At 38.6% G+C, this 24,849-nt stretch overlaps 1 protein-coding gene across 5 annotated transcripts in view; it reads left to right on the forward strand.

Annotated features, from left to right (window-relative positions):
• The window catches only part of SPMIP2 (sperm microtubule inner protein 2), a 99,174-nt gene that overhangs the window by 41,756 nt on the left and 32,569 nt on the right, over positions 1–24,849 (forward strand). For all 5 annotated transcript variants that reach the window (XM_058721026.1, XM_058721025.1, XM_058721027.1 and 2 more), the window contains exon 3: positions 11,963–12,021. In XM_058721026.1, the coding sequence (XP_058577009.1) occupies positions 11,963–12,021 (59 nt within the window). The remainder of the gene's footprint in view (positions 1–11,962; positions 12,022–24,849) is intronic.

Consider the following 24,849-nt stretch of genomic DNA (forward strand, 5'->3'; position numbering starts at 1 on the left):
TTGGAATGAAGTCCATAACTTTGGTTGCCTTTCTGCCTCTCTTTCAGTGACACCTTGCTCTCGTACACGGCCCTCAATCTGTCTGCCCGTCTTGAGTGTGTAGATAGCTTCCCTTCCTTCTTTATCTTTAAATTAAGAACACATTTGTCTATTCAAATGAAGCGTATTCATGTATTCCTTGGACTTTGAAGCAAGCTGTGAATCCAAAAGAGATGTCAGCCACGAGCTAGTCTTCCAGGAAGGTATTTATTCTGTTTCTTTCATTCAGACTTCACACACAGCTTTAAATCACTGCTCTGTTTGGTTAGCACTGTCTTCTTAACCCCTGTGAGATTGAGGCTGAACCATACATAGATTTTCTCCAACTTGTGACACGCTCAGAAGCTGGTCTTCTTTGGCATAAGCTGTAAGAGCTGCTGCTTATCATTGGTGCACTTTCTTGGCTCTGGCTTGTTGGCGGGAATTGTTTTCAAAGGCTTACCTGTCTCATAACAATCTTGAACATATATTAGAGGATTCCCCGGACACAGAACTTCATAATGAAAACAAGATTCACTGAGGATGACTACAGTTGGCCCTTGAACAATGAAGGAGTTAGGAGTTCTGACCACCTCCCATACTGTTGAAAATCTGTGTATACTTTTTGATTCCCCAAAACTTAACTACTAACAGCCTCCTGTTGACCTGAAGCCTTAAGGATAATATAAAATAATTGATGATGATGATGACATTTGGAATATTTATTATGTACTATATTCTAAAACTAAAAAAAGAAAGTGTTATTAAGAAAATCATAAGGAAGGGAAAATACGTTTATAGAACTGTAATGTATTTATCCAAAAAAATTCCACATATAAGTGGACTTGTGCTCTTCAAACCCATGTTGTCCAAGGGTCAACTGTACATATTAGCAAATAACCATAACTTATAATAATAATTAGCAAATAACCATAATCTATGTAATTTACCCAGCAGTTAAGGCCTAGACTTTGTCATCAAGGCTGCTAATGCTCCCCTCCACACCCAGGCATGGCTGCCTCTCGACATTCAAGGCAGATGGCTATATTCGTTTTTGAGTCTAGCCTCAGACTTAGATTCCTCATCAACCCAATGCTTCAGGCAGCTACCTCTGGGCAATATGACTTGGTGTGAATTGACATGTCAGCTGATACAAACACATACACTCCATTCATAAAAATGAGCTCCTAATTACAAACAGTATATGAGAGTCCCTGCCACTAACCCACCTTCCTCCTCACCAGGTGGTTGGTTAATTCCTTAGTTTGATGTAATTTAGGGCAACATCTCAAGGCACCTCCTGTTCTTTCTCTGGTTCCTTGTCTTCAGTGGACCCCTTCTACATCGCGCCACCATCCTTGTCCATAATAACCCCAATCAAGATGGCACTTTATTTCAGTCCATCTTCAGCGACTCCTCAGTGTCTCTCACTGCGATTGATCAGAATTTTGGTTTGAAACACAAACCTTCACCTAGTGGGTGTTTATAGCCTGAACAGCTGCTCTTCCTAATCCACTGCTCCAGGTTTAGAGAAGACTGGCAGCTAAGGAAACTCAGGCACCTCCACTAGACTCTTGGCAAAATGCCTGGGGCAGCTGCTTCCTACCTGGCAATGGTCTCTCCTATGTGGGGCACTAGGAGGGTTCTATAGATCATCTGGCTTGGGTAGAAAGATAATAACTTCCAGGCTGAGTGACACCTGAAAAATTTCTCCACATCACAGAGGTCAGTAAAAATCACAATATTGGGTTTCTCTTCTGGATCTTTTTTATGTTTAGGTATTTCCTCCTCACTTTTATATGCGATGCAATGTCATCATAATGCATGTGTATATAAACCAGCAAAGATCATTGCTTTCGCTATTATCTTAGATGGAAGAGCAGTACATTCTTCTTCTTTTTAAAAAAATGGATTTAGCCTCTGCCAAAATGTATGTGTCATTTCTGCAAGAATATATGAAGATCATTGATTGAAACAATTCTTTTGGTTTCAAACCCCGTGCTAAACTGAAGGGCATTTCTAACTCCTTCTTAGCTGGGCACGTCTCCTCTCTCCTGGTCTTTCTTTAACCCAAACCTCAATAGTATCAGCTGGCTTTCTGATGGCCATTTTCTGCTCCCACCCTGACCTCATAACCAAAGGATTTAAGTCATTTGGTTTTCTCACAGAAATAATGTTATACTGGACTTGACGACTAACTCTTCAAGAGTGTGATCTCAAAGACAATATTAAACCAATTAATCATAACATATATTACAACGAATGTATCATGGAGCATAACAACTTGAAAGTCTATAGGAAGTAATAAAGAGAACTAGAATAACCCATCAATATATTTATATGTGATATAGTATAATATAATAAAAAGTATAATCTTCAAGACTTTGAGACTTCTGCCTCATTTTTAACTGCCACAAATCCCAGTGTCATGAAATAGAAGTCTTCTCTGTGACAGTTTTAGGGATATTTGAACAGACTTTTGATGAGACATTGTGTTTCTTGCTGGCTGCGAATAGACCAATCCAAGATTGGTGGCTTCATTAGACATTTTCTCTTTGTGAATTTATTTAGAGAAAGTAAACGTGGGAAGAGCTGGAGTATTTGCTGTGTGAGGAGGCTTCTGTAATTACTTCCATTTTACAGTTGAAAACTGAGGTACTGACAGGTGAGTTTCCTTGTCCGTGGCTGCACAGCTAGGAATTGGTAGAGCTGGGATTTCAACCCAGGCTGTGAATTCAAGGACTTACTTAGCAGGAGTACTGTATTTCACCTGAGATGAAATGACAGAAAATGGAGTCAGAACCTTCGACTTGAAGCCAGCATGTGAAGGGCACATCTGTGTTGTCGCTGTTCTGTAAGACAGGGTCTGGCTGGCGGCAATCCCAACTGCCTTCTCTTATAGAGTGTGAGTTCTTTCTTCATGGTTCTCTCAATTTTCTCCCAGCTTTCCATTCTGCTCCATATGCACCCCACAGACTTCATTTACAATATTAAAATGAATTATGAGTAGATATCACCCACATATTTGATATAATGAGAAATAGCTTGATATTTTTTAGGTTTTTTTTTTTTAATTTTGAATTTCTATTTAATAAGCACTTTGTAGTGCTTCAAAACATATCATCAAATACAATCTTCAGCATTGTGGGGAAAAAAAGAGAAGAGAATGAGGTCCTAGTGAACGTCCCCTTCCTTTCTTGTGCTAGCCCAACCCCATGCATTCTTCCAAAGTGTCCACCTTCATGCAACAGTATCCTAGAAAATATTCGAAATCACCTGGGAAAAAGTCTTGTCGGTACGGAGGTGATCACTATGTAGACCACCAATTACATCTTTCAGGATGTCTGAGGGTTTTTCACATCAAATTTCTTATTTACCTCTGGGTTTATTTAGATAAATCCGAAACAGTCTCATTAGAATTCCTAGGATCTCACACTCCTAATCTCCAGATGTTATTATCAATACAGAAGATTTTTAAAAAGATAATAAAGCTCCCTTTATTAACCAAGTTATAAAGGGAAAACAGGAAATAGCTTTTCTAAAATTAGGCACCTCTTTGGATTGCTGCTCCAGATGGGCGTGTGTGTTTAGCTCTCACTTTATACTTCCTAGAGTTATTTGCATCCTAACAGTTTGTGGTTTAATATAAAAATAATTACATTAACACCTTTCATCCTTAGGTGCTGTATAAAGCCATGCATTTTCTGATACCACAGAAAGCCTTCTGTGAGGGGGTGCCACATGCTGACCATCTGTGAGGGAGGAGGAACATTGACGAGGGAGGCCAAATAACCCTCCCTTTTCTTGAAAATAATATATTAACACCATTAACCTCCTTATACATAGATGTTATATTTTCCCCATTTTACAAAACTTGGCTTTATAGGATGCCTCAGATAAACTGAAGGAACTAGTTTCCTTATAAAATCTTACTTGTAGCTGAACTTCTGGAAAATAAATTTTATGTTTAATGTTCCCTTTCTCTAACAGACCATGAAAACAATAAGGGAGGCATGTATCACTGCTTTGCATTCTGTATTGTGTTCAAAGCAGTTCCATGAGGAATAACATTTATGGGATGGAAAGTATCTGTGTTGGTAGCTAGGGACACTGCCACTCTATATCTTACTGGACACCCCAACCCTGCTGACCTGGTGCCCCAACCAGGCACAGGGCTTTCTCTCTCCTGTTGAGGTGACTTTATAGATACCACTGGTGAACTGGGAAATAAACACATCTTAATTTTCACATCTTTTGTTAAGATGTGGAAATGTGAAAAAAGAAAGAAAAAGAACTTTGTAATTTAGTGCCTAGGGGATGATCTTATTCCTTAATTAAAGAAGGCTTAAAATATCCCATGGTGGTTACTAACTTTGTAGGGCCTGACATAACATCTCTAGTATGTGTCTACTGGTAAACATATTTTTTTTTTTAAATCACACTACCTAAAGTTAGCAATTAAGCAAAGGCCATTGGTTTTCAACAAATATCATTTGATGATGATAGAGAAATACAAAGCTAAGAAAAGACTGTATAAATGAGAATGGGTTCTAGTAAACCTGTGGTTTAACTCGAAGGCCCGCCTCCTTTAACTATATCATCAACGAATTGAGACTTGGGCGCCATCTAATCCCCCCCAGCACAAGTGGCTAAAATACCAGGACATCTGTTTTCTAAATCTGGCACTTATCCTGGCTTTTGAAGATCTTTGGGAGAAATTCTAGTCTAATCTAACTATTATCAATTTAGGATTATAGTTCCCCCTACCATTCAGGTACAACATTCCCAGAGTACCTCGGTGGTATTGACAAAAATGCATAGAATGCATAGCAAATAAGACTAGCAATCTGGAGTAATCTCTTCTTTTTCCGAGACTGAACCTAGGATATCAAGAAATCTTAGCTGAGCAAACTGACAACGATTCATTAACTATAGGGGATCCCTCTTATGTGGTCCCATCTCTGTCTTTGGGCACCAAGAAAATGGCACCGAAAGTAAGTGCTGTTAGGAATCCACGTGAGCCCCCTTAGTTGTGGGAGAACTCACAGGAAAGTTTTCTCTGTGTTGTTGAAGTTTTAGCGTGGCTCTTGTCAGCAACAGGACTGCACCATCCGGCCACAATTCCAAATGGCTTTAAGCAACTTGAGGTCTGAGATGGGTTTTACTGAACTTTGTACTGACAACAGCAACACCACTTTTACTGCTTAGGATGGTGATCACTTCCCCATCTGGAAGTGATGGGGGATGGGTGCTGAGATGGCCTCACTTCTGTAGTGTCTTTGTCGAGAGACTAGGTTGCAGAAGGGAAGAAATGAAGTTTTAAGTGTGCATTAGATTGAGAATTATTCTACTCCTGGCTTATTCAATAGTCATTTGTAAACTATTTGCCATCTTTGTTTGTTTTTTTTTTGTGCCGAAACTGAGTTATACTGTTACTGTTCATACGGCCTGAGCTGCCAAGCCTGGTGCAATTCTGTGTTGTAAAGCTAATTGGACAATTAACTTGGGAGAAGCACACTTTTTAGCCTTTGAATTAACAACAGTGCCAACACATTAGAAAACTCCAAGGGTGAGAATTGTTGCAAAACAGGCACTTGATTATATATCAGAAACCGTGCACTAAGCACAAAGAGAGACTTGGGAAACTCTCATGTAGCTTTTCTGTAGTGCGAATAGGTGAATCTGCTCAGATTTCAGACCCTGGTAGGAATCATCAACCCACTCTGGATAAAGGGCTGATAGCAGAATGGCTACTCATCACAAATCCTAACAATTTCCAACAGAACAAGTTCTAGTTTTGTTTTAAAAGAAAATCTTTGAGTACCTTGAATATAGAATGAATAAGGAGAATGTTTATAGCCCTGGAGAAGTATGGGGGGAAAAACAGATATTTGTTTTCTGAGAATAAATGGGGCAACTAGCATTCATAATGCTTTTCAGGACAAATCTATGTTTGTGGCCTTAATGAAAAATGGAATGTAACTTACAAGCAAAAGTAGCCAGTTGAAGAACTTTTCATCTTCCACTTTTTCTCTCTTTGCATGCTATGCTGCCTATGTTTTATAATGTCTCGGTTTATCCATCTATAAAATGGGAATTGTATTAGTTTTCTTTTTTTAAAAAATTCTGTTTTTTAATAGTCTCAGGAGTAGAATGCAGTAATTCATCACTTACACATAACACTGAGTGCTCGTCCCAACAAGTGTCCTCAATGCCCATCACCCATTTAGCCCATCCCCCCCCCAAAACCCTCCCAGCAACCCTCAGTTCATCTCTAGATTTAAGAGTCTCTTATGGTTTGCCTCCCTCTCTGTTTTTATCTTATTTTTCCTTCCCTTCCCTTATGTTCATCTGTTGAGTTTCTTCAATTCCACCTATGAGTGAAATCATATGATCTTTATCTTTCTCTGACTTGTATTAGCTCTCTATTGGGCATAGATTTAGCAGCTTAAAACAGCACCCACTTATTTGTTCATAGTTCTGTAGGTCAGAAGTCCCAGAAGGCATGGCTGGGTTCTCTGCTTGGGTCTCAGGAGGCTGAAATCAAGGTATCTGCCATGGCTGTGATCTCATCTGAGGCTGGGGGTCTCTTCCAAGTTCATGTGGTTGTGGCAGATTTCAGTTCCTTGTGGCTGTAGGATTGAGGTCCCACTTCTTTGCTGGCTATTAGCCATGGGCTGTTCTCAGCATCTAGAAGCTGCCCACATTCCTTATCATGTGGCCCCCTCCATCTTTAAAACCACCACAGAGAATCTCCCTCATATCAAATTCCTCTCATGTTTCAAATCCCCTTTTCCAGGAGGAGCCCAGACCCTTTTAAGGGCTGACCTGATTAAGTGAGGTCCACTGAGGATAATCTCCCTTTCTTCAAGTCAACTGATTTAGGGTCTTAATTACAGCTGTGAGATCCCTTCACAGCAGTAGTTATATTAGTATTTGGTGGAATATCTGAGAGAAGGTGTATACACCAAGGGATGAGAATAGTGGGGGGTCATCTTACAATTCTGCCTAACACAGGGATTGATGATGATGATGATGATAATCGTAATACCTTAGAGTATTGTTAAATGGATTCAATATGTGTGTACAGCTCTTCTCATAATATCTAGGATAATGTTTCAATAAAGGGGATCCAGTATCACTAATGTTTATATATACTATATTTTCTTGCCTACATGGATTTTTGAATTATATTATTATAAGCACATTAAAACCATGATGGAATATCTTGCTCATTATTTGGGTACTCCACAGAAAACAGAGATGCTGGGGCCATAGTCAATAAACTCACAAAACCCAATGCTTAATCTATTTGCTGGAAGTTGATGTTTTAATTCAAATTATTTAAAAACATTGCAGTTAAAAAAAAGAGATACTAGGATATAATTTATGTTGGAACTCAAGCCCATGTATAATGTAGCATAAAATGAATTACAGGTCTCTGTATTGTTCATTTTTTGCATTTTAATAAAAAAAAATGCATCACAGAATCCATGCCTTAAACACTGACATTTTCCAGAAGGAATTGTTTTGTTTCTACTCATGCTCTGAATATAAAATGAATACTTCAAATGCTCCATTCATACAAAGGCCTTTATGCCCCCTTTCTCCCTTCAATAGTTTCTGTCTAGAATAGGCAACATTATGCAATTTGGTGATCCAGCTATAACAATAAGAATGCTTCTCACTGGCTGTGGGAAGAAAGATACCTAAGGGGTTAACAGTAATATTTTGCAAATTGAGGCAAGTGAAGAAAAAATACATTAGCATAAGAAAGGGTAGCCTTAGGGAATTTTCCACTCAAATGTTTGGTACTAAGAGCTCTATGTTACCAAGGAGGAAGCTAGAGAAGAGAAACCCTAGTGTCTATGCATTCTTGAAATGCATTGCCATTGTATTCATTATACTGGTAAGAAAGACCTCATAGTTACAGAGATGGAAAATAGTTCTTTATAGTAATAAATAAGTAAGTAAGTAAATAAATAAATGAATGAATGAATAAATAAGTAAGTAAAATTGGATATATTAAGAAAAGCATGTTGACTCAAGTATAGCAAAAAAACCAAGAGGATTCCTCAGTGATCAGTCCCAAAAAGATTTCTTAAGTATGTCAGGACTAGACTAGAGGTGGTTTGAGATTAAAAGTGAACGTATTAAGCAGTGATTCCAATTGTTAACTAGAATGGGCCCCAAATGTCTGCAATTAACTAACTCAAATTTAAGTTTTTAATTCATTTCAGAAATTGTATCTAATTCACAGTACCTGAATGTAGTTAGCAGGCATTTCCCTTTTATTAATGTCTTATTTAATACAGCTTATTTAAAGATTGCTTGATAGGTAATACCGACTTTTGAGTTATGATTATTTTTGCTGGACAAAAAACATTCAAATTAACTAATTTCCTTAAGATAGAGACTATACTGGGGTGCCTGGGTGGCTCAGTTGGTCAAGTATCTGACTCTTGATTTCAGCTCAGGTCATGATCTCACAGTTTGTGAGATCGAGCCCCGAGACAGTCTTTCAGCTGACAGTGTGGAGCCTGCTTGAGATTCTCTCTCCCTCTCTCTCTACACCTCCCCCACTCATTCTCATTTTTAAATAAACATTAAAAAAAAAAAAGACTTCAGCAAATGGTGCTGGGAAAACTGGACAGTGACATGCAGAAAAATGAACCTGGACCACTTTCTTACACCATACACAAAAATAAACTCAAAATGGATGAAAGACCTCAATGTAATACAGGAAGCCATCAAAATCCTTGAGGAGAAAGCAGGCAAAAACCTCTTTGACCTCGGCCACAGCAACTTTTTACTCAACATGTCTCTGGAGGCAAGGGAAACAAAAGCAAAAATGAACTATAGGGACCTCATCAAAATAAAAATCTTCTGCACAGCAAAGGAAACAATCAGCAAAACTAAAAGGCAACTGACAGAATGGGAGAAGATATTTGCAAATGACATATCAGATAAAGCGTTTGTAACCAAAATCTATAGGGGATTTACTAAACTCGAGACCCAAAAAAACAAATAAGCCAGTGAAGAAATGGACAAAAGACACGAATAGACACTTCTCCAAAGAAGACATCCAGATGGCTAACAGACACATGAAAAAATGCTCAACATCACTCATCATCAGGGAAATACAAATCAAAACCACAATGAGAAACCACCTCACACCTGTCAGAATGGCTAACATTAACAACTCAGGCAACAACAGATGTTGGTGAGGATGTGGAGAAAGGATCTGTCTTACATTGTTGGTGGGAATGCAAGCTGGTGCAGCCACTCTGAAAAACAGTATGGAGGTTCCTCAAAGAACAAAAATAGAACTACCCTACGACCCAGCAATTGCACTACTAGGCATTTATCCACAAGATACAGGTGTGCTGTTTCAAAGGGACACATGCACCCCCATGTTTATAGCAGCACTATCAACAATAGCCAAAGTATGGAAAGAGCCCAAATGTCCGTCGATGGATGAATGGATAAAGATGTGGTATATACATACAATGGAGTATTACTCAGCAATCAAAAAGAATGAAATCTTGCCATTTGCAACTACGTGGATGGAACTGGAGGGTATTATGCTAAGCGAAATTAGTCAGTCAGAGAAAGACAAAAATCCTATGACTTCACTCATATGAGACTTTAAGAGACAAACAGATGAACATAGGGAAGGGAAACAAAACTAATATAAAAACAGGGAGGGGGACAAAACATAAGAGACTCTTAAATATGGAGAACAAACAGAGGGTTACTGGAGGGGTTGTGGGAGGGGGATGGGCTAAATGGGTAAGGGGCATTAAGGAATCTACTCCTGAAATCACTGTTGCACTATATGCTAACTAATTTGGATGTAAGTTATAAAAAATAAATTATAGAAAAAAAAGAAACCTCAAGAGATGTGTTGAACAGAAGTAAAAAAAAGAGAGAGAGAGACTGTACTAATCAGTTGTTACCTGTTTCTATGGAGATGCTGAATTAGTTTTTGAATCAGTCTTTCATGAATTCACCTGTAAAACAAACAAAAAAAACCCCATCTTTTTGATTCTGCATTTCACTAGATTTAACACCACATGCAGCATGACTGTCCAAATAAATTGTGATGGATTTCATTAATAAATTAAGATGAGAAGCATCAATTTATTTTAGGTGAATATTTTATGACATTATATGTACACTAATAGCTATAAGAGAAAAGGGTGGCAAAAGAGTCTGTTGCTTCTCTCTTTCTTCCTTTCTTTCTCCCTCCCTTTCTTCCTTCCTTTCTTTTAATTTTGAGTAAGCTCCACACCCAATGTGGGGCTCAAACTTAAAACCCTGAGATCAAGAGTCACATGCTCTACCAACTGAGCCAGCCAGGTGCCCCTATTGCCTGTTTCTAATAAAAGTCTGTCTAGATTAAGATGATGCAATTTTTGATTACTAAAAATGAGAACAAAGATCAAAGAAGATTGTCCAATTCCTGGAAATTTTGTCAAAATGCTGATAATAAAGTTATTTATAAGTTAATTGATAAGGTCAATTTTTAGGGCATCACATGTCAGGCATCAACTGAGAAACAAAGTTATACCATGATCTTACCACTGTATACAGATTGCCACTTTTCATATTTTCTATGGAGTAATGGGATGACCTTGCATTTAAATCTTGTTTTTCTTGGGGCACCTGGCTGGCTCAGTTGGTTAAGTCCCGACTTTGGCTCAGGTCCGTGAGTTCGAGCCCTGCGTCAGGCTCTGTGCTGACAGCTCCGAGCCTGGAGCCTGCTTCCGATTCTGTGTCTCCCTCTCTCGCTGCCCCTCCCCACCTTGTACTCTGTCTTTCTCTCTCAAAAATAAACAAATATTTTTAAAAATCTTTAAACCTTGTTTTTCTTGTCCCTTCCTTTGTTTATATATTTTATACATGAATATTAAAGAGCTAGAAGGGACCAACATTTCGTCTTCATCCCTGAGAAGATGACTTAAATAAATAGATCTGCTTTGTCAACACAAATAACTCTGAAGGACTTGATCAGGAATGTCCTAAAGTAAGCTTGAAGGAAAAAAAAGAAAAGGGGAAGAAAAGAAAAAGGACTAAGTAATTCCTCTGACGTTGGAATTATAATTTTGCTACTTTTTGAGATGTTATGAATGTAGCCTCCCATATCAACGTAAGTGAAAAATGCATTCCAGAACTGAAGTGAAATACTTTTTATAATCCATACCGTGGTTTCCCAACCCTAGTATGGAAAACTCAGCAATGATTATAAACCAAAACGCTTTTCAATAAAAATTTGTCACCTCTGTTCTCCATGCTTATTCATAAGATGTGCCATCCATTGGTTAGTTACTGGGGTAAAGTAGCCCATATAGAGAGGTCATTTATTCAGTGATAACAGATCATTTCAATGTTCATGAGAGAGTGTGGGGATTATTGGATTATTTTTTTGTGTGGGAACTGGTTCTAAGATACAAGTATTTTATCAACATTCTAACTTACGCTTTCTGAAAGGAGTTTTCAGATCTGCACTTTACCACAGGCTGTATATAACCCAGCTCTTTCCTACATTATTGCCAACACACTTGCTAATTCTGTGAAGATAAGGTGAAGTGAAAAGAGCTAGACTGTTTGAGTCTGAAAAATGGTTTAAAATACCTGCTTATTTAGAGAGAGAATCATAAAAACAGAAAGGAGCTTAGAGACTATGCACTATACTCTTCCTGCTGCTAATATCTGTCGTTTTACAGATGGGGAAAGTAAGCACACAGGATCATATTTATTTTACTTCTTGTACTTTTTTTACTCCATTCAAGAATCAAAGGCTATGTTCTTTTAATTGTATTTACCACTGATATTTAACTTCCCAGACTGACTCCCTTTTTGACTAGGAGTATAAACTGTTAGACATGTCGGTATCAATTTGCCCTGGAATTAGGTTACATTAGTTTTCTTTCTTTTGCAGCATGGAGAACAAAGTCAAGCCACTATTGATAAAATAGGACACAGATACCAAAATCCATGGTAAGCACATGCTACTACATTTTAAATTAATTAATTAGCCAATTAATTGATGTGTTTCCTTCCTAAACTAGTAACAGGGTTAATTTTTCTTTAAGTATATTAATGCTTTATTTCTTTTTATTTCAGGTACATTTCTTTGTAAAGCTATGAATTTTTATTCCTAATAAAAACACAATTTTCATGGTCTATTAAGTTTAATTAAGGGCAGGAAAGAGGGGCAGAACAGGCACAGAGTAAGCAACTATTAGAGTATAGTGGAGAAAAAGAGAACCAGCCTGCAGCTATTAAGAGTAGCAAGTGGATGATAAGGTAGATTTAACTATATAAATAATGCTTTCTGTGAAATAGCAACAATATGATCTTTTTTGGTTTAAAAAAAAACCCCTCATTTCATGCTGTTGGCCTAGAAACCATCATCATGGGTAACCTTGGTTAATAAATGTAATTCTACTGAAGTCACACATCCACTTGAATTCATGCTATCATAAGGCAACCTAAATTAAACATGTCCACCTCAAGGTATGTTAAATTACAGGAAAAGAGCAAAACGTAGGTTTGTCACATATAATTCAGCTTCCTAAGAGGGAAGGGATCAATCAGCATTGCTTTTATAAGACTGCAGATTCAACATGTCTTTGTTATCCTTAGATTTTTGGAGGTGAGAGTTTCTGGAGCCTGTTTCACTCATTTTTACTTGTTGAAGGATATAGGTATTATCATGTGCAAAATTAATGAGTTCCAGTCTCTTTTTGCTCTACCACAACAACATAAATTACCGAAAAGAGAAAAGCCCTCAAACCCCATGTCAAAAACCTACTAGTCACTACAACACAATCCAAGACAACAAAAGATCTCATTGGGCAATTCCTGTAATTTACAAAGCAAAGCCTATGTTTAAATCCATAGAGAAATAGTTACAATTTATTTCTTGCAAAGCACACGTTCTCATTAAAATATCCACCTCACTTGTTCAGATAACATTGCAAGCATCTATCTACAAATGCTCTATCAAATATCTCTAAGCCAAAAACCTCATTAGAGTCCACTGAAAATCAAAGAAACTTCAACAAACTTTGGGGATAGAAGTATGAAAATCTGCTGTATTTATTTAAACATAGAAAACTTGTTAGAAAGTATCTGAGAGAGACACCTGGGTGGCTTAGTTGGTTGAGCATTAGACTCTTGATTTTGTCTCAGGTCATGGGATCGAAACCCACACTGGGCTCCATGCTCAGCATGGATTTAGCTTAAATTTTTTTTTTTTTCAACGTTTATTTTATTTTTTGGGACAGAGAGAGACAGACAGAGCATGAACGGGGGAGGGACAGAGAGAGAGGGAGACACAGAATCGGAAACAGGCTCCAGGCTCTGAGCCATCAGCCCAGAGCCTGACGCGGGGCTCGAACTCACGGACCGTGAGATCGTGACCTGGCTGAAGTCGGACGCTTAACCGACTGTGCCACCCAGGCGCCCCGAGCATGGATTTAGCTTAAGATTCTCTCTCTCCCTCTCTCTCTCTACCCCTCTTCTTTGCTTGTGCACTCTCTCTCTCTCTCTCTCTCTCTCTCAAATAATAAAAAAAAAGAAAAGAAAAGAAATAAAATATCTGAGAAATATTGAAGCTTTGACTACTTTCCTTGGATGAAAGAATGTTAGCTATATTCATTTTTAGGGAATATGATACGGATTATGCCAGGTCATGACATGCAAACATTTATAAGAAAAGACTATACTTGGGGCGCCTGGGTGGCACAGTCGGTTAAGCGTCCGACTTCAGCCAGGTCACGATCTCGCGGTCCATGAGTTCGAGCCCCGCGTCAGGCTCTGGGCTGATGGCTCAGAGCCTGGAGCCTGTTTCCGATTCTGTGTCTCCCTCTCTCTCTGCCCCTCCCCCGTTCATGCTCTGTCTCTCTCTGTCCCAAAAATAAATAAAAAACGTTGAAAAAAATTTAAAAAAAAAAGAAAAGACTATACTTAAGGAATTGTGGATTCAATTAGGAAATTGGAGATTATATATATATATATATATATATATTTGTAAAATTTGTAAAATTAAGATATATATATATATATTTGTATAAATTACAAAACCAATCTGCATATGTTAAATACTGACTGTGTAATGAAGACAATTATAATTACAAAATGATAACTAGAAAAGTTTAAAAGTTTTTAAAGTTTATTTTTATTTGACAGAGAAAAAGACAGAGCAGGGAGGGGCAGAGAGAGAGGGAAAGAGAGAATCCCAAGTAGGCTCCATGCTGTCAGCACAGAGCCCTATGGGGGGCTCAGTCCCACAAACCATGAGAACATGACCTGAGCCAAAATCAAAAGTCAGATGTTCAACCAACTGAGCCACCCAGGCACCCCTCTCATGCTTCTTAGTAACTTTTAAACATTACAAATATAATTCATGTTTGTGGCAACAAATCAATCAATATAGAGGTTTATTAAGAAAAAGTTAATAACCTGTTCTATTCCATCCAGCTCATGATAAAATATTTCATTACAAAGGATATTTATGGGATATAAAGACTTGATTTTTCTAGGGACACTACTGGGCCTGAGGGTCAGAGAGGTGTTCACCAAGTAGGTAATTATTAAGGTGACTTCGGAAAGATGAGCATAAGATCATTCCTGGCAGAGTGAACAGCATGAGCAAATCTCCAAGGTGGGAAAGACTATATCAGATTAGAACCAGGGGGGCTAGACTATGGCGATCAGTGGGAGGGAGGCAAGATGAGTGTCAGATTTCATAGAACCTCGTAGCTAGGTTAGGGAATTTGGATTGTAACTTAAGAACAAAGAGAATTCATTGGCTGATTTAAAGTAGAAAGCAACATGATCTAATTTTTAAGATTACTCTGGAATGTTGGACGGCTATGTAGAGAAAGAATTGAAACTTGTAGGAAGATCAGCAAGGAGACTATTTCATAGGCCCATCTTGAGTTTTCAGTATAACTTGCAAACAAACCAAAATAAATTGTGATTATGGAGGCTATGGGGGAGGAGGAAGGATTTGAGTTTTCAAGGAAATGCAGGCTTTAAATAAATGGAAAAAAAAAAAAAGAAGAGGACACGGTATTTGCAGTCATCATGGGGAATAAGAATGTATTCAGCATTCTGATGAAGCAGATTTTAACATCATCTTAATTTTACAAGTGAAGAAATTGAATTTCAGAGGTTAAGTTCCATGACCAAGGGTCACAGTGCTAAATATTTCAGCCAAATTGACTGATCCCATTGATCTGGGTTGGGATCTGGGTGTGGATATTTTAAAAGGTCTCTGAGTAATTGCAATGTGCAGCCTGGGCTGAGAACCGCTAGTGAAGACTGGAAAAAAAAGGGGACTGAGCCTTGGGGGGTGCCCACATTGGGGACAAGATGAATGAGAGCTACAGTAAGAGAAAGGAGCCCTGGAGGAAGGGCCCTTGAGACAATAGAAGGCTTGGAGAATTTCAAACAGAGGTGTTTAATACAAGGAAATGGAAATCCAGGAAAACAATAACAGACAAATGGTTGGAAGTTATCAGTGGTCTCAAAAAGCGCACTGAAGGAAGGGTAGGATGATTTGAGTCAACACAACCAGCACTAAAGAATTTTTGTCCAAAAGAAAAAAAAAGAAGAAGAATTTTTGTTCGCTGACATAATGGAGGCAAGTTTACTCTGTTTTTGAGACCAGAAGTCCAGTAAAGGACAATTAAAGGATTTCCTCCATTCTGAGGCATACTTTTTAAACTTTGGCTTTCTTGAAATCAGGATGTGTTTTATAATAGCTGTTTACAAATGTTGTATACAGACGTGGTGCCTCTTTTTTTTCCCCTCCCACGTAAAGCTGTTATTAAATCAACGGTGTGTTATACAATTTATTGTATCCTAAAGGCCAATAAAGATATACTTTGACAAACATGAAATGAAAACCTGCCCTGTGCCAGGTGCTCAGAATTAAAGAATTAATAAGCAGGGTCCTTCCTTTCCAAAAGCACACACACACACACACACACACACACACAGAGATGTAAACAGAAGATTTTAAAACAATGTACGTTGATGGAGAACAATTGCAGTAACTGTGTGTGGGCTACTTCTATTTTCCCTTCTAAATTAAAGAAAACATTCTCTTGTTTCAAATACCTTAAGTTTCTCTAGATATAGGACCCTATGGTTAACTCATTTTCATACGGTCTCTTCTATTTGCACTTGGGTGTTTTCCATTATATACATATGGTATTTCTAATTTCAACAAGAAGCATAAAAAGCACAGATAGGAAATGAAAGAATAGCTTACAGTCAGATTAAAAGAGGTCATAGGAGAATGCCCCGTAAACAGTGAACCAGTAGGGCTTTTCATTTTAAGAAGTTGCGTGAGTTCTGCGGAAGCTGCACACCTTTACTGAAGATCGTGGGGCATGGAAATATTTTGTTTTCTTCTTCTTTTCCTTATGTTTCACACAGTGCTTGGCATGTATGGGCACTCCATTCATATTTGCTGAATCAGATATAAAAGACAAATCCTAGTTCTTATACTCCTAATAGATCAGGATCTGGTATAGATCAGGCCAGAGAAGCTGGAGGAATTCAAGCAATGAGAACTTCCTGAGAGAGATGAAATTTAAGCTGGGTTTAGAAGGAAGATTTTAGGAAAATCTCTGGCTGCCTCCTTGGGTGGATTTTTTTACTCATGCAAGTGAAAGACTTGCTGAGGTGATTATATCAACTGAATTATTCACAGGTAAATATCATTCCAGGAAGGAGCTGCTGACCTGTCTCTGACCTAACGTCATGACAAAGTTGCCTCTTTGCCAACCACAGCCCATGATATTAGCCACTTATTTGCTCATTTGTAGATTTATCTTAGGGATGGTGTCTTAATGAACACTTCAACTTCCTGTGGACAGTAGATGGGGGTGGAGGGCAGTTGTCAAGAAGTCTGTAAATTCCAAGGTAAAGACAAGCACACATGATGTTAGCCAGGAAAAGAAGGGCAGCAAAAGTTTTAAAGGATCAGAAATAACGACAGCCTTCTCTATCTTTTCATTTACTTGGGAGTCACAGAGACACGGCTCTTTCCAGAGTGCTGTTTCTCCCGATCTGCTTTCTTATTGTCTGCCTTCTCGTAATGACAGGATTTGCTAGTCAGCACCATCGTCAAGACGTACACAGCATGGCATCGTTGAAAGAGTGCTGAGCCGAAAATCAAGAAAGCTGGTTTTGCTAGGAATTTATCCTTCCCAAGGAAATAATAAAGGAGATCACAAAGGTTTTGCTAAAAGGAAGTCCAACAGTGTTTGCAGTAATACAAAGTCAGAAACAACCTAATATCTCCCAAATAGGAGACTGTGAAGAGTTAGAAAGCAGTATCACAGTGACTAAAGCCTGGGCTCTGCAGACAGATTTCCTGAGTTCAAGTCTTAGCTTTAACACCTATTAGCTGAGACACCTTGGAAAAATTATTTAAATTATGTATGCCTCAATTTCCTAATTTACATAATGATGGTAGCAGAATCTACTCCATTGGGTTGTTACATAGATGTATTGTTATATACATAGCACTTAAAATAACACTTGTGGGGGCGCCCGGCTGGCTCAGTTGGTAGAGCATGAGACTCTTGATCTCAAGGTTGTGAGTTTGAGCTCCACATTGTGTGTAGAGATTACTTAAAAATAAAATCTGAAAAAATATAAAATACTTGGTACATGCTAAGTACTCAGTAAATAGTGTGACCATGTAACTTATCACCCAGTACAGGATACTTTTGAGAGTGAAACAGAAAACTAATCAAGTGGGTCACCTGAACAACAAACTAAACTGAACAAATCAGGCTAGTCTATTAATAAATGTTTCTATTAGTTAAATAAATGAGGTACATTGAAATAATATAGCAAATGCATTTATTAGAATTCATATTATACATATTGTTAGCTAAAAACAAACAGTATAGAGATTTAGTATGGGATATAAATTCCATATTATATCTCTAAGTTAATCTCCCAAAAGTAGAACAGAAAGTCCAAGAGATGGAAACGAAAAATGGAAAAATATGAAAATAAAAAATCAATTAAAATTAGTCTAATAACTTACCAATAAGAGATCTAGAAAGAGACCAGAAAAAAACCCAGAAGGAAATCAATAATACAAGAAAATTTCTCAGAAGGGAATAATATGAATTTCCAAATTGAAAGTTTTCATCAAAGCAAAAAAAAAAAAAAAAAAAAAAAAATCCAAAACAAAACAAAATATAACAAGTCATGTCACTGACAAACTTGGTTATCACAGGGGTGAAGAGACCATTTGAAAGCTTTGGAGAGGACAAATGGGATATATACAAATGATCAGGAATCAATAAGTTATCAGACTTCTTGACAGCAATACCAAACTCTAAAAGACAATGGAACAATGCCTTCCACATCTGACACAAAGTGACTTCCAAACTAGAATTCTATACCCAACCAATCAAGAGGGAGGGTAGAAAAAATACATTCTCGGGGCACCTGGGTGGCTCAGTCAGTTAAGCTTCTGACTCCTGATTTCGGCTCAGGTCATGCTCTCCTGGTTCTGGGCTCCAGCCCCCTGTTGGGCTCTGTGATGACAGGGTGGAGCCTGCTTGGGATTCTCTGTCTCCCTCTCTCTCTTTGCCCCTTCCCTGCTCTTGCACTCTCTCAAAATAAATAAATGAAACATAAAATAAATAAATAAATACATAAATAAATAAATAAATAAATAAACATTTTCAGACAAGTATGTACAAAAAATAAATACACCTCAAAGCATTTTGTCCTAGGAAGCAACTGGAAAATATTATAGCAAGACAATGGGGGTATAAATCAAGAAAAGACAAAAGAAGACAACGCAAGAAATAAAAGACTCAATGCAAGAAACAAATTTCCTTTGACAGGCAAAGAGAATTCTCAAGGTGGTGTTAAAGGAACATACCAGGAATATGGTTATACAGGGCCCAGGGATCTATGAAATCAGATAGGAACACGACAAATGGAGGCTTCAGAGAGAGAGTTTATTGTATGCAAATATTGGGTTAACTTCCAAAAGAACTAAATGAGCTAAAAAGTTGTTGCTTTTGGAGAAGAGAACATTGGGCAGGGAGCAGGGAGCAGGGAGAGAAAGGGAGTATTGGTTTTACTACAAGCTTTTTAGTACTATTTATAGGTATTATGTACCTATGCCTAAATTATTTCATTAAAATTGAAAAAAATTAACACTGCATTATGCACAATGTACAAGCATTTTATTTTGATAAAAATAACAGTTAAGTAGAATAGCCAACTAGAACTTTAGCAGTTTGGGCCCTTAAGTTGAAAAAATTTCTGTCTAAAACTAGAACTTCTAGTATTAAAGAAATATTCACTGACCTGAATAAACAGGGCTTTCTGTTGACTCCGAAAGGTGTAACATGTGCCTGTATATGGCATTAGTGAGGGGATGTGTAGAAAATTGCTGGTTTTATTCCATAATGAAACACTGCCAAAACCAGTCGTTAAACTAGCACAGACTTAATGACAGCCACTATTTTAAAATATATTGGTATATAAACGTGTGCTTTTTTTCTTGGAGCTGTTTTCCTCAAAACAGCCATAAATCTTGACAGCTTTCTATTTTTAAGGCTGTCCGTGCCTGGCCCACTGGAGGGATTTCCGTTGAGTGTTAAGTAACAATATTCTGTAACTTTTGAAATCATCAGCACCTGCTTCTGTTTCGGCCCCTTTGGTCCATTACCTAAAAGCTGTCTTTGCACTTCCTTCCACCAAGCCTCCTCCCCACCAGCCTCCTCTTCAGCTGGGTAGAGAGGGATGTGGGGGTTTCTCATCGAAGCTGCAGGTGTTGTTAGGTCAGCACAGAACACCCGCAGCTGTCACCACTATAGCACCACACAAATAGCCGGTGCCCATTTATCTATTCAATAAATGTCCACCTGCCAACTGTGTCCCAGGCACAGTGCTGCGTCTGGGGGTTCAGGTGTGAACAAAACAGATATTATTTCCTGCCGTCTTTACATTCTATCAGGAAGGCAAGTCAGAAACAGCCTAAAACACGATGGATAATTTAATTGTAGGACGTGCCATAGGGAGGAACGCAGGATGCATGTAAATGTTTCTTATGGAATGAATTAATATTCCTCACCACAGGACAGAGCACTTACGGCAAAGGGGTAAAATGCAACCATTTTGGAAAATCTACTGTTTTTGAAATAAAAGTGAGCCAAATAAGAGATGGTGTTGTTACTCCTAAGAGGAAGCTTACTAGGCTATCACTTGATGCCCAGGTGTTCATTTCAGAACGTGGCTCTTCACAACACGTTTCTCTCCATATAATTTATGAAAGATACGGGTGTCTGAAGTGTGTAAGAAAGAGGCACTATCAATTCCCTGGCCTATCATCTATAATTTCTCAGCATTTCAGATGTCAGAACTGTAGCTCTTAGAGCCTGTTCAGAAGACCAGGGTTACTGAGAGAGCAGCTGCTGGGCCCAACAACATGGTTTATGGCAATGAAATTCAAGCATGGCTTGCAAACTAATAGTAAACAGATGAGCTAAAATTTTAGGCCCAGGCAAAGAGAGTTTACGTACTGAAAAGAGTACAGAAAAACAAGAATGAGGTATGTTATAAGTGTTCAGCATGTTTTTGTTCCACTATTACCTATTCAATTTGGTAAAGCCGCAAGCATATCGTGATCATGATAATCTTAAACATTCTTACATCACCAACATTTATATAAATGGTTTACAAGAGATCAACAATATCACTTAGCTAATATCTGTAGCACCAGATGAAGCAACAGAATAATAATCACTCAGCCCATTTAATGTGCATAACTATCATTTCTGCTTATCATTATTTCCTTTACTTTTTTATAAGCCCACTCATAATTTTAGGTTTCTGTAACTGGAAGATCAAGACTCTGCAAATGGACAGGGTTGGGCTTACTCCCCTTATCTCACATGAGAAGATGTGGATCTTACGTTGTCATAAATGGAGACGCCCTCAAACCTCAGTTTCAAGGAAAAAGGGGATAATCTATCTCATAGGGTTCTCTTGAGAATGGAGAGTACTACAATATATGTAGAATACCCAGCATGGATATGACACACAAAGGTTAGTTCCCTTCCCCATTTTAAGAAAGTCTCAAAAGGACCACAGAATCAGCCACTTTCTTAAGTCTTTCTATTCGTTTTTGAAAACTATCACCTCAAAATTAATTCTTTAAGGTTTTTTTTTTAATGTTTATTTTTGAGAGAGAGAGACAGAGACAGAGACAGAGCACGAGTGGCGGAGGGACAGAGAGGGGGAGACACAGAATCCAAAGCAGGCGCTGAGCCTCACGTGGGGCTCAAACTCACAAACTGTGAGATCATGACTTGAGCCGAAGTCCTATGCTTAACTGACTGAGCCACCCAGGTGCCCCAAAATTGATTAATTATAATTTTATTTTCTTCCATAAAATTTGTCAGTGAGCACTAGACTGTTTTGAGATACATTATTTGCTTTCTGCTTTAGAAAGAAAATGATCATTGGGGTGCGTGGGTGGCCCAGTAGATTATGCATCCAACTCTTCATTTTGGCTCATGTCATGATTTCGTGGTCCATGGGTTCCAGCCCCACGTTGGATTCTGTGCTAGTTGCACAGAGCCTGCTTGGGATCCTGTCTCTCCTTCTCTCTCTGCCCCTTCCCTGCTTGTGTTCTCTCTCTCTCTCTCTCTCTCTCTCTCTCTCAAAATAAATAAACTTAAAAACTGAGAATAAACTGAGGGTTGATGGGGGGTGGGAGGGAGGGGAGGGTGGGTGATGGGCATTGAGGAGGGCACCTGTTGGAAGGAGCACTGGGTGTTGTATGGAAACCAATTTGACAATAAATTTCATATTAAAAAAATAATAATAAAATAAAATAACAAAATAAATAAACTTAAATTTTTTTAATAAAAAAATTATCATTAAAAATTTTTTTTCCATCTTTCTGGTAGGGAATAAAACCATTTCAAAGAATTTGAGTTTGGAAAAACTTCAGCTTTTTGTAGTGGTGAATTTAGTATCTGTGGTATATCATTTATCATCAATGTTAGCATTAGGTCTGTGATGGGTACATTTCCCCAAACATTCAATGAGCACAGTGATGGGGAAGAGACCTGCAGTGCTCAGATGGGCTATTTAAAGACTAAAAACAAGGGGTACCTGGGTGGCTCAGTAGGTTAAGTGTCAACTTTGGCTCAGGTTGTGATCTCACAGTTTGTGAGTTTGAGCCCTACATAGGGCTCTGTGCTGATCATGCAGAGCCTGGAGCCTGCTTCGGATTCTGTGTCTCCCTCTCTCTCTGCCCCTACCTTGCTCATGCTTTTTCTCTCTCTCAAAAATGAATAAACAAAAAACCAAACCAAAACAAAACAAACAAATTTAAAAAATGCTGTGAGAGTCCCTGTAGCAGGGATGTTTTGAAATTATTAATAATCAGAAGGACTTCTCTTGTTCAGCATGAATTTTAATCCAAATTAAATAGCCTCCTTGATGTTCAAAGAGTAAATACACTTTTGTGAGTACTTTGGTTTATAGGCTTTAATTGGACCACTCATTTATTGAGTCAATAAATCAATAAATATGTTTGGGGTACTCTCCTTTCCATCAAACAGCTCACAGTGTTGTGTGGAAAATAGACATGCAGATAATTTGGAAACATGGACAGAACAAGGTTATAGCCACACAGGGGTATTATGCATATAACCCAGCACAGGGGTGAGGAGAGGAGTTACAGAAGGCTCTCTGTGGAGGAGTGTGAAAAGGTGAGGTTAGGTAATAGAGGAAGAGTAGGGATGCAGGGACAGAGTGTTCTCAGAAGAGCAGACATCAGCAATAGACATTCAGAAATGATAAATAACATTGATGGATGCATAAATGCTTTAGTGCTCCTGGACCCCAAAGTGTAATGAATGGTGCAGGGGCAAGTAAAGCCAGAATTGTGGTCAGGACTTAGACTATGAAGAGTTCACTTTTTTTAAGGTTTTTATCTAAATTCCAGTTAGTTAAGATATAGTATAATATTAGTTTCAAGAGTTCACTCTTGAGTTCTGGCTTTTAGAAGATGGAGAACTCCAAGAAGCAACTTAAATTTTATCCACCTATCCTTTCTGCACAGTACCCAAAGTGGTAAAGTCAAGTTTAGATTTTGGATAGGGGATGGATATGAGGGGGCATCACTGGAGACAGGGAAGAACAGGCAGGAGTCTGTTAGGGCCAGGAGAATGATGGCAATCTGCAGGGATGGGAGTCAAGATGGAGAGGAGGGAACAAATTCCAGAATTAAAAAGGATGAAAATTATCAAGACTTAGGTATCAGGTGTAGAAGATGAAAGTAATATTAGAGGCAGTGGCAACTCCCAATTTCTAGTTTGAGTGAATAATTTTTTTTTTATTTGGGAGAGAGAGAGAGAGAAAGAGCGAGCAAGCAGGGGAGAGGGGCAGAGAGAGAAAGAGGGAATCTTAAACAGGCTCCATGCTAAGCATGGAGCCTGACACAGGGCTTGATCCCATGACCCTGGGATCATTACCTGAGCTGAAATCAAGAATCAGATGCTCAGCCGAGCCACCCACAGGAAACCCATGAATGATTGGATAGTGGAGCAACTCAGACCAAGCACAGAAGGAGCATCTCCATTAAAGATAAGAAGGTAAGGAGATGCTGAGTTCAGGTGGATGTGAAGTACCAGTGGGACATCCAGTAAGAGGCAGATAGATAAATATGTCAAACTATTTGAAAGAACTATGCCGAAGAGCTTTTTCTGTCATCATAATTATGTTGTATCTGAAAATACGTGGGTGGATGAGAGGAGAGAAGAACAGAGGAATAAAGACAGAATTTTAAGGAATTCAAACTCTGTTTAAAAAAGGAGAAGAACCATGTCCTAGAAGAAACAAAGGAGAAACAGGAGAATCAGATGTCCAAAGCGAAATAAGATGTGTATTGAACAATGTCCACTGAAGAAAGTAGACAGGAAGTCATAGGAGACCGTGGTGAGAGCAGAACAAATAAAACAATTTGGGAGAAGAGGCAGGAAGAGAGGGAGGGAAGCTCAAGTAGGGTGGGTTGAGGTATGAATGGGAGATGAAGTGGAGTCAACAAGTACAAGGCAAGGTTTTGGAAAATTTGGATAAGAAAGGAAGAAAATATAAATAGTAACTAGAGGATGAGGGGCCAAGTGTAGGCTTTTTTAGGATGGGAGAAACGTTATCCTAGAGAAGGCTTCACTGCCGTGGAGCGATATTCTTGGTTAAGTGGTGATGCGACTGTGGGCTCAATGGCCCAGGTCAATGTGGAGACCACAGATGAAGAGAAAAACCCCCTCATTCCCAGAGACTGATTAGGGTTTCCTCAACTAGGTAGTTAGGGATGTTCTTGTACATGTAAATGTGGGGTAGGCATTGATGGTGGTGGTTGAAAGAGTGTAGAGCTGATGGCCTCAGTTTTCTCCATGGAGTATTTTTTGTGTGTAGATTTTTTTATGGTGGTAGAAGATACATAACATAGAATACTATTTTAATCATTTTTTTTTTAATTTTTTTTTCAACGTTTTTTATTTATTTTTGGGACAGAGAGAAACAGAGCATGAACGGGGGAGGGGCAGAGAGAGAGGGAGACACAGAATCGGAAACAGGCTCCAGGCTCCGAGCCATCAGCCCGGAGCCTGACACGGGGCTCGAACTCACAGACCGCGAGATAGTGACCTGGCTGAAGTCGGACGCTTAACCGACTGCGCCACCCAGGCGCCCCTATTTTAATCATTTTTAAGTGTACATTCAATGGTTCATGAAGTGTTGTGCAAGGCT

Source organism: Neofelis nebulosa, chromosome 3, assembly GCF_028018385.1.
Source record: "Neofelis nebulosa isolate mNeoNeb1 chromosome 3, mNeoNeb1.pri, whole genome shotgun sequence".
NCBI lineage: Eukaryota > Metazoa > Chordata > Mammalia > Carnivora > Felidae > Neofelis > Neofelis nebulosa.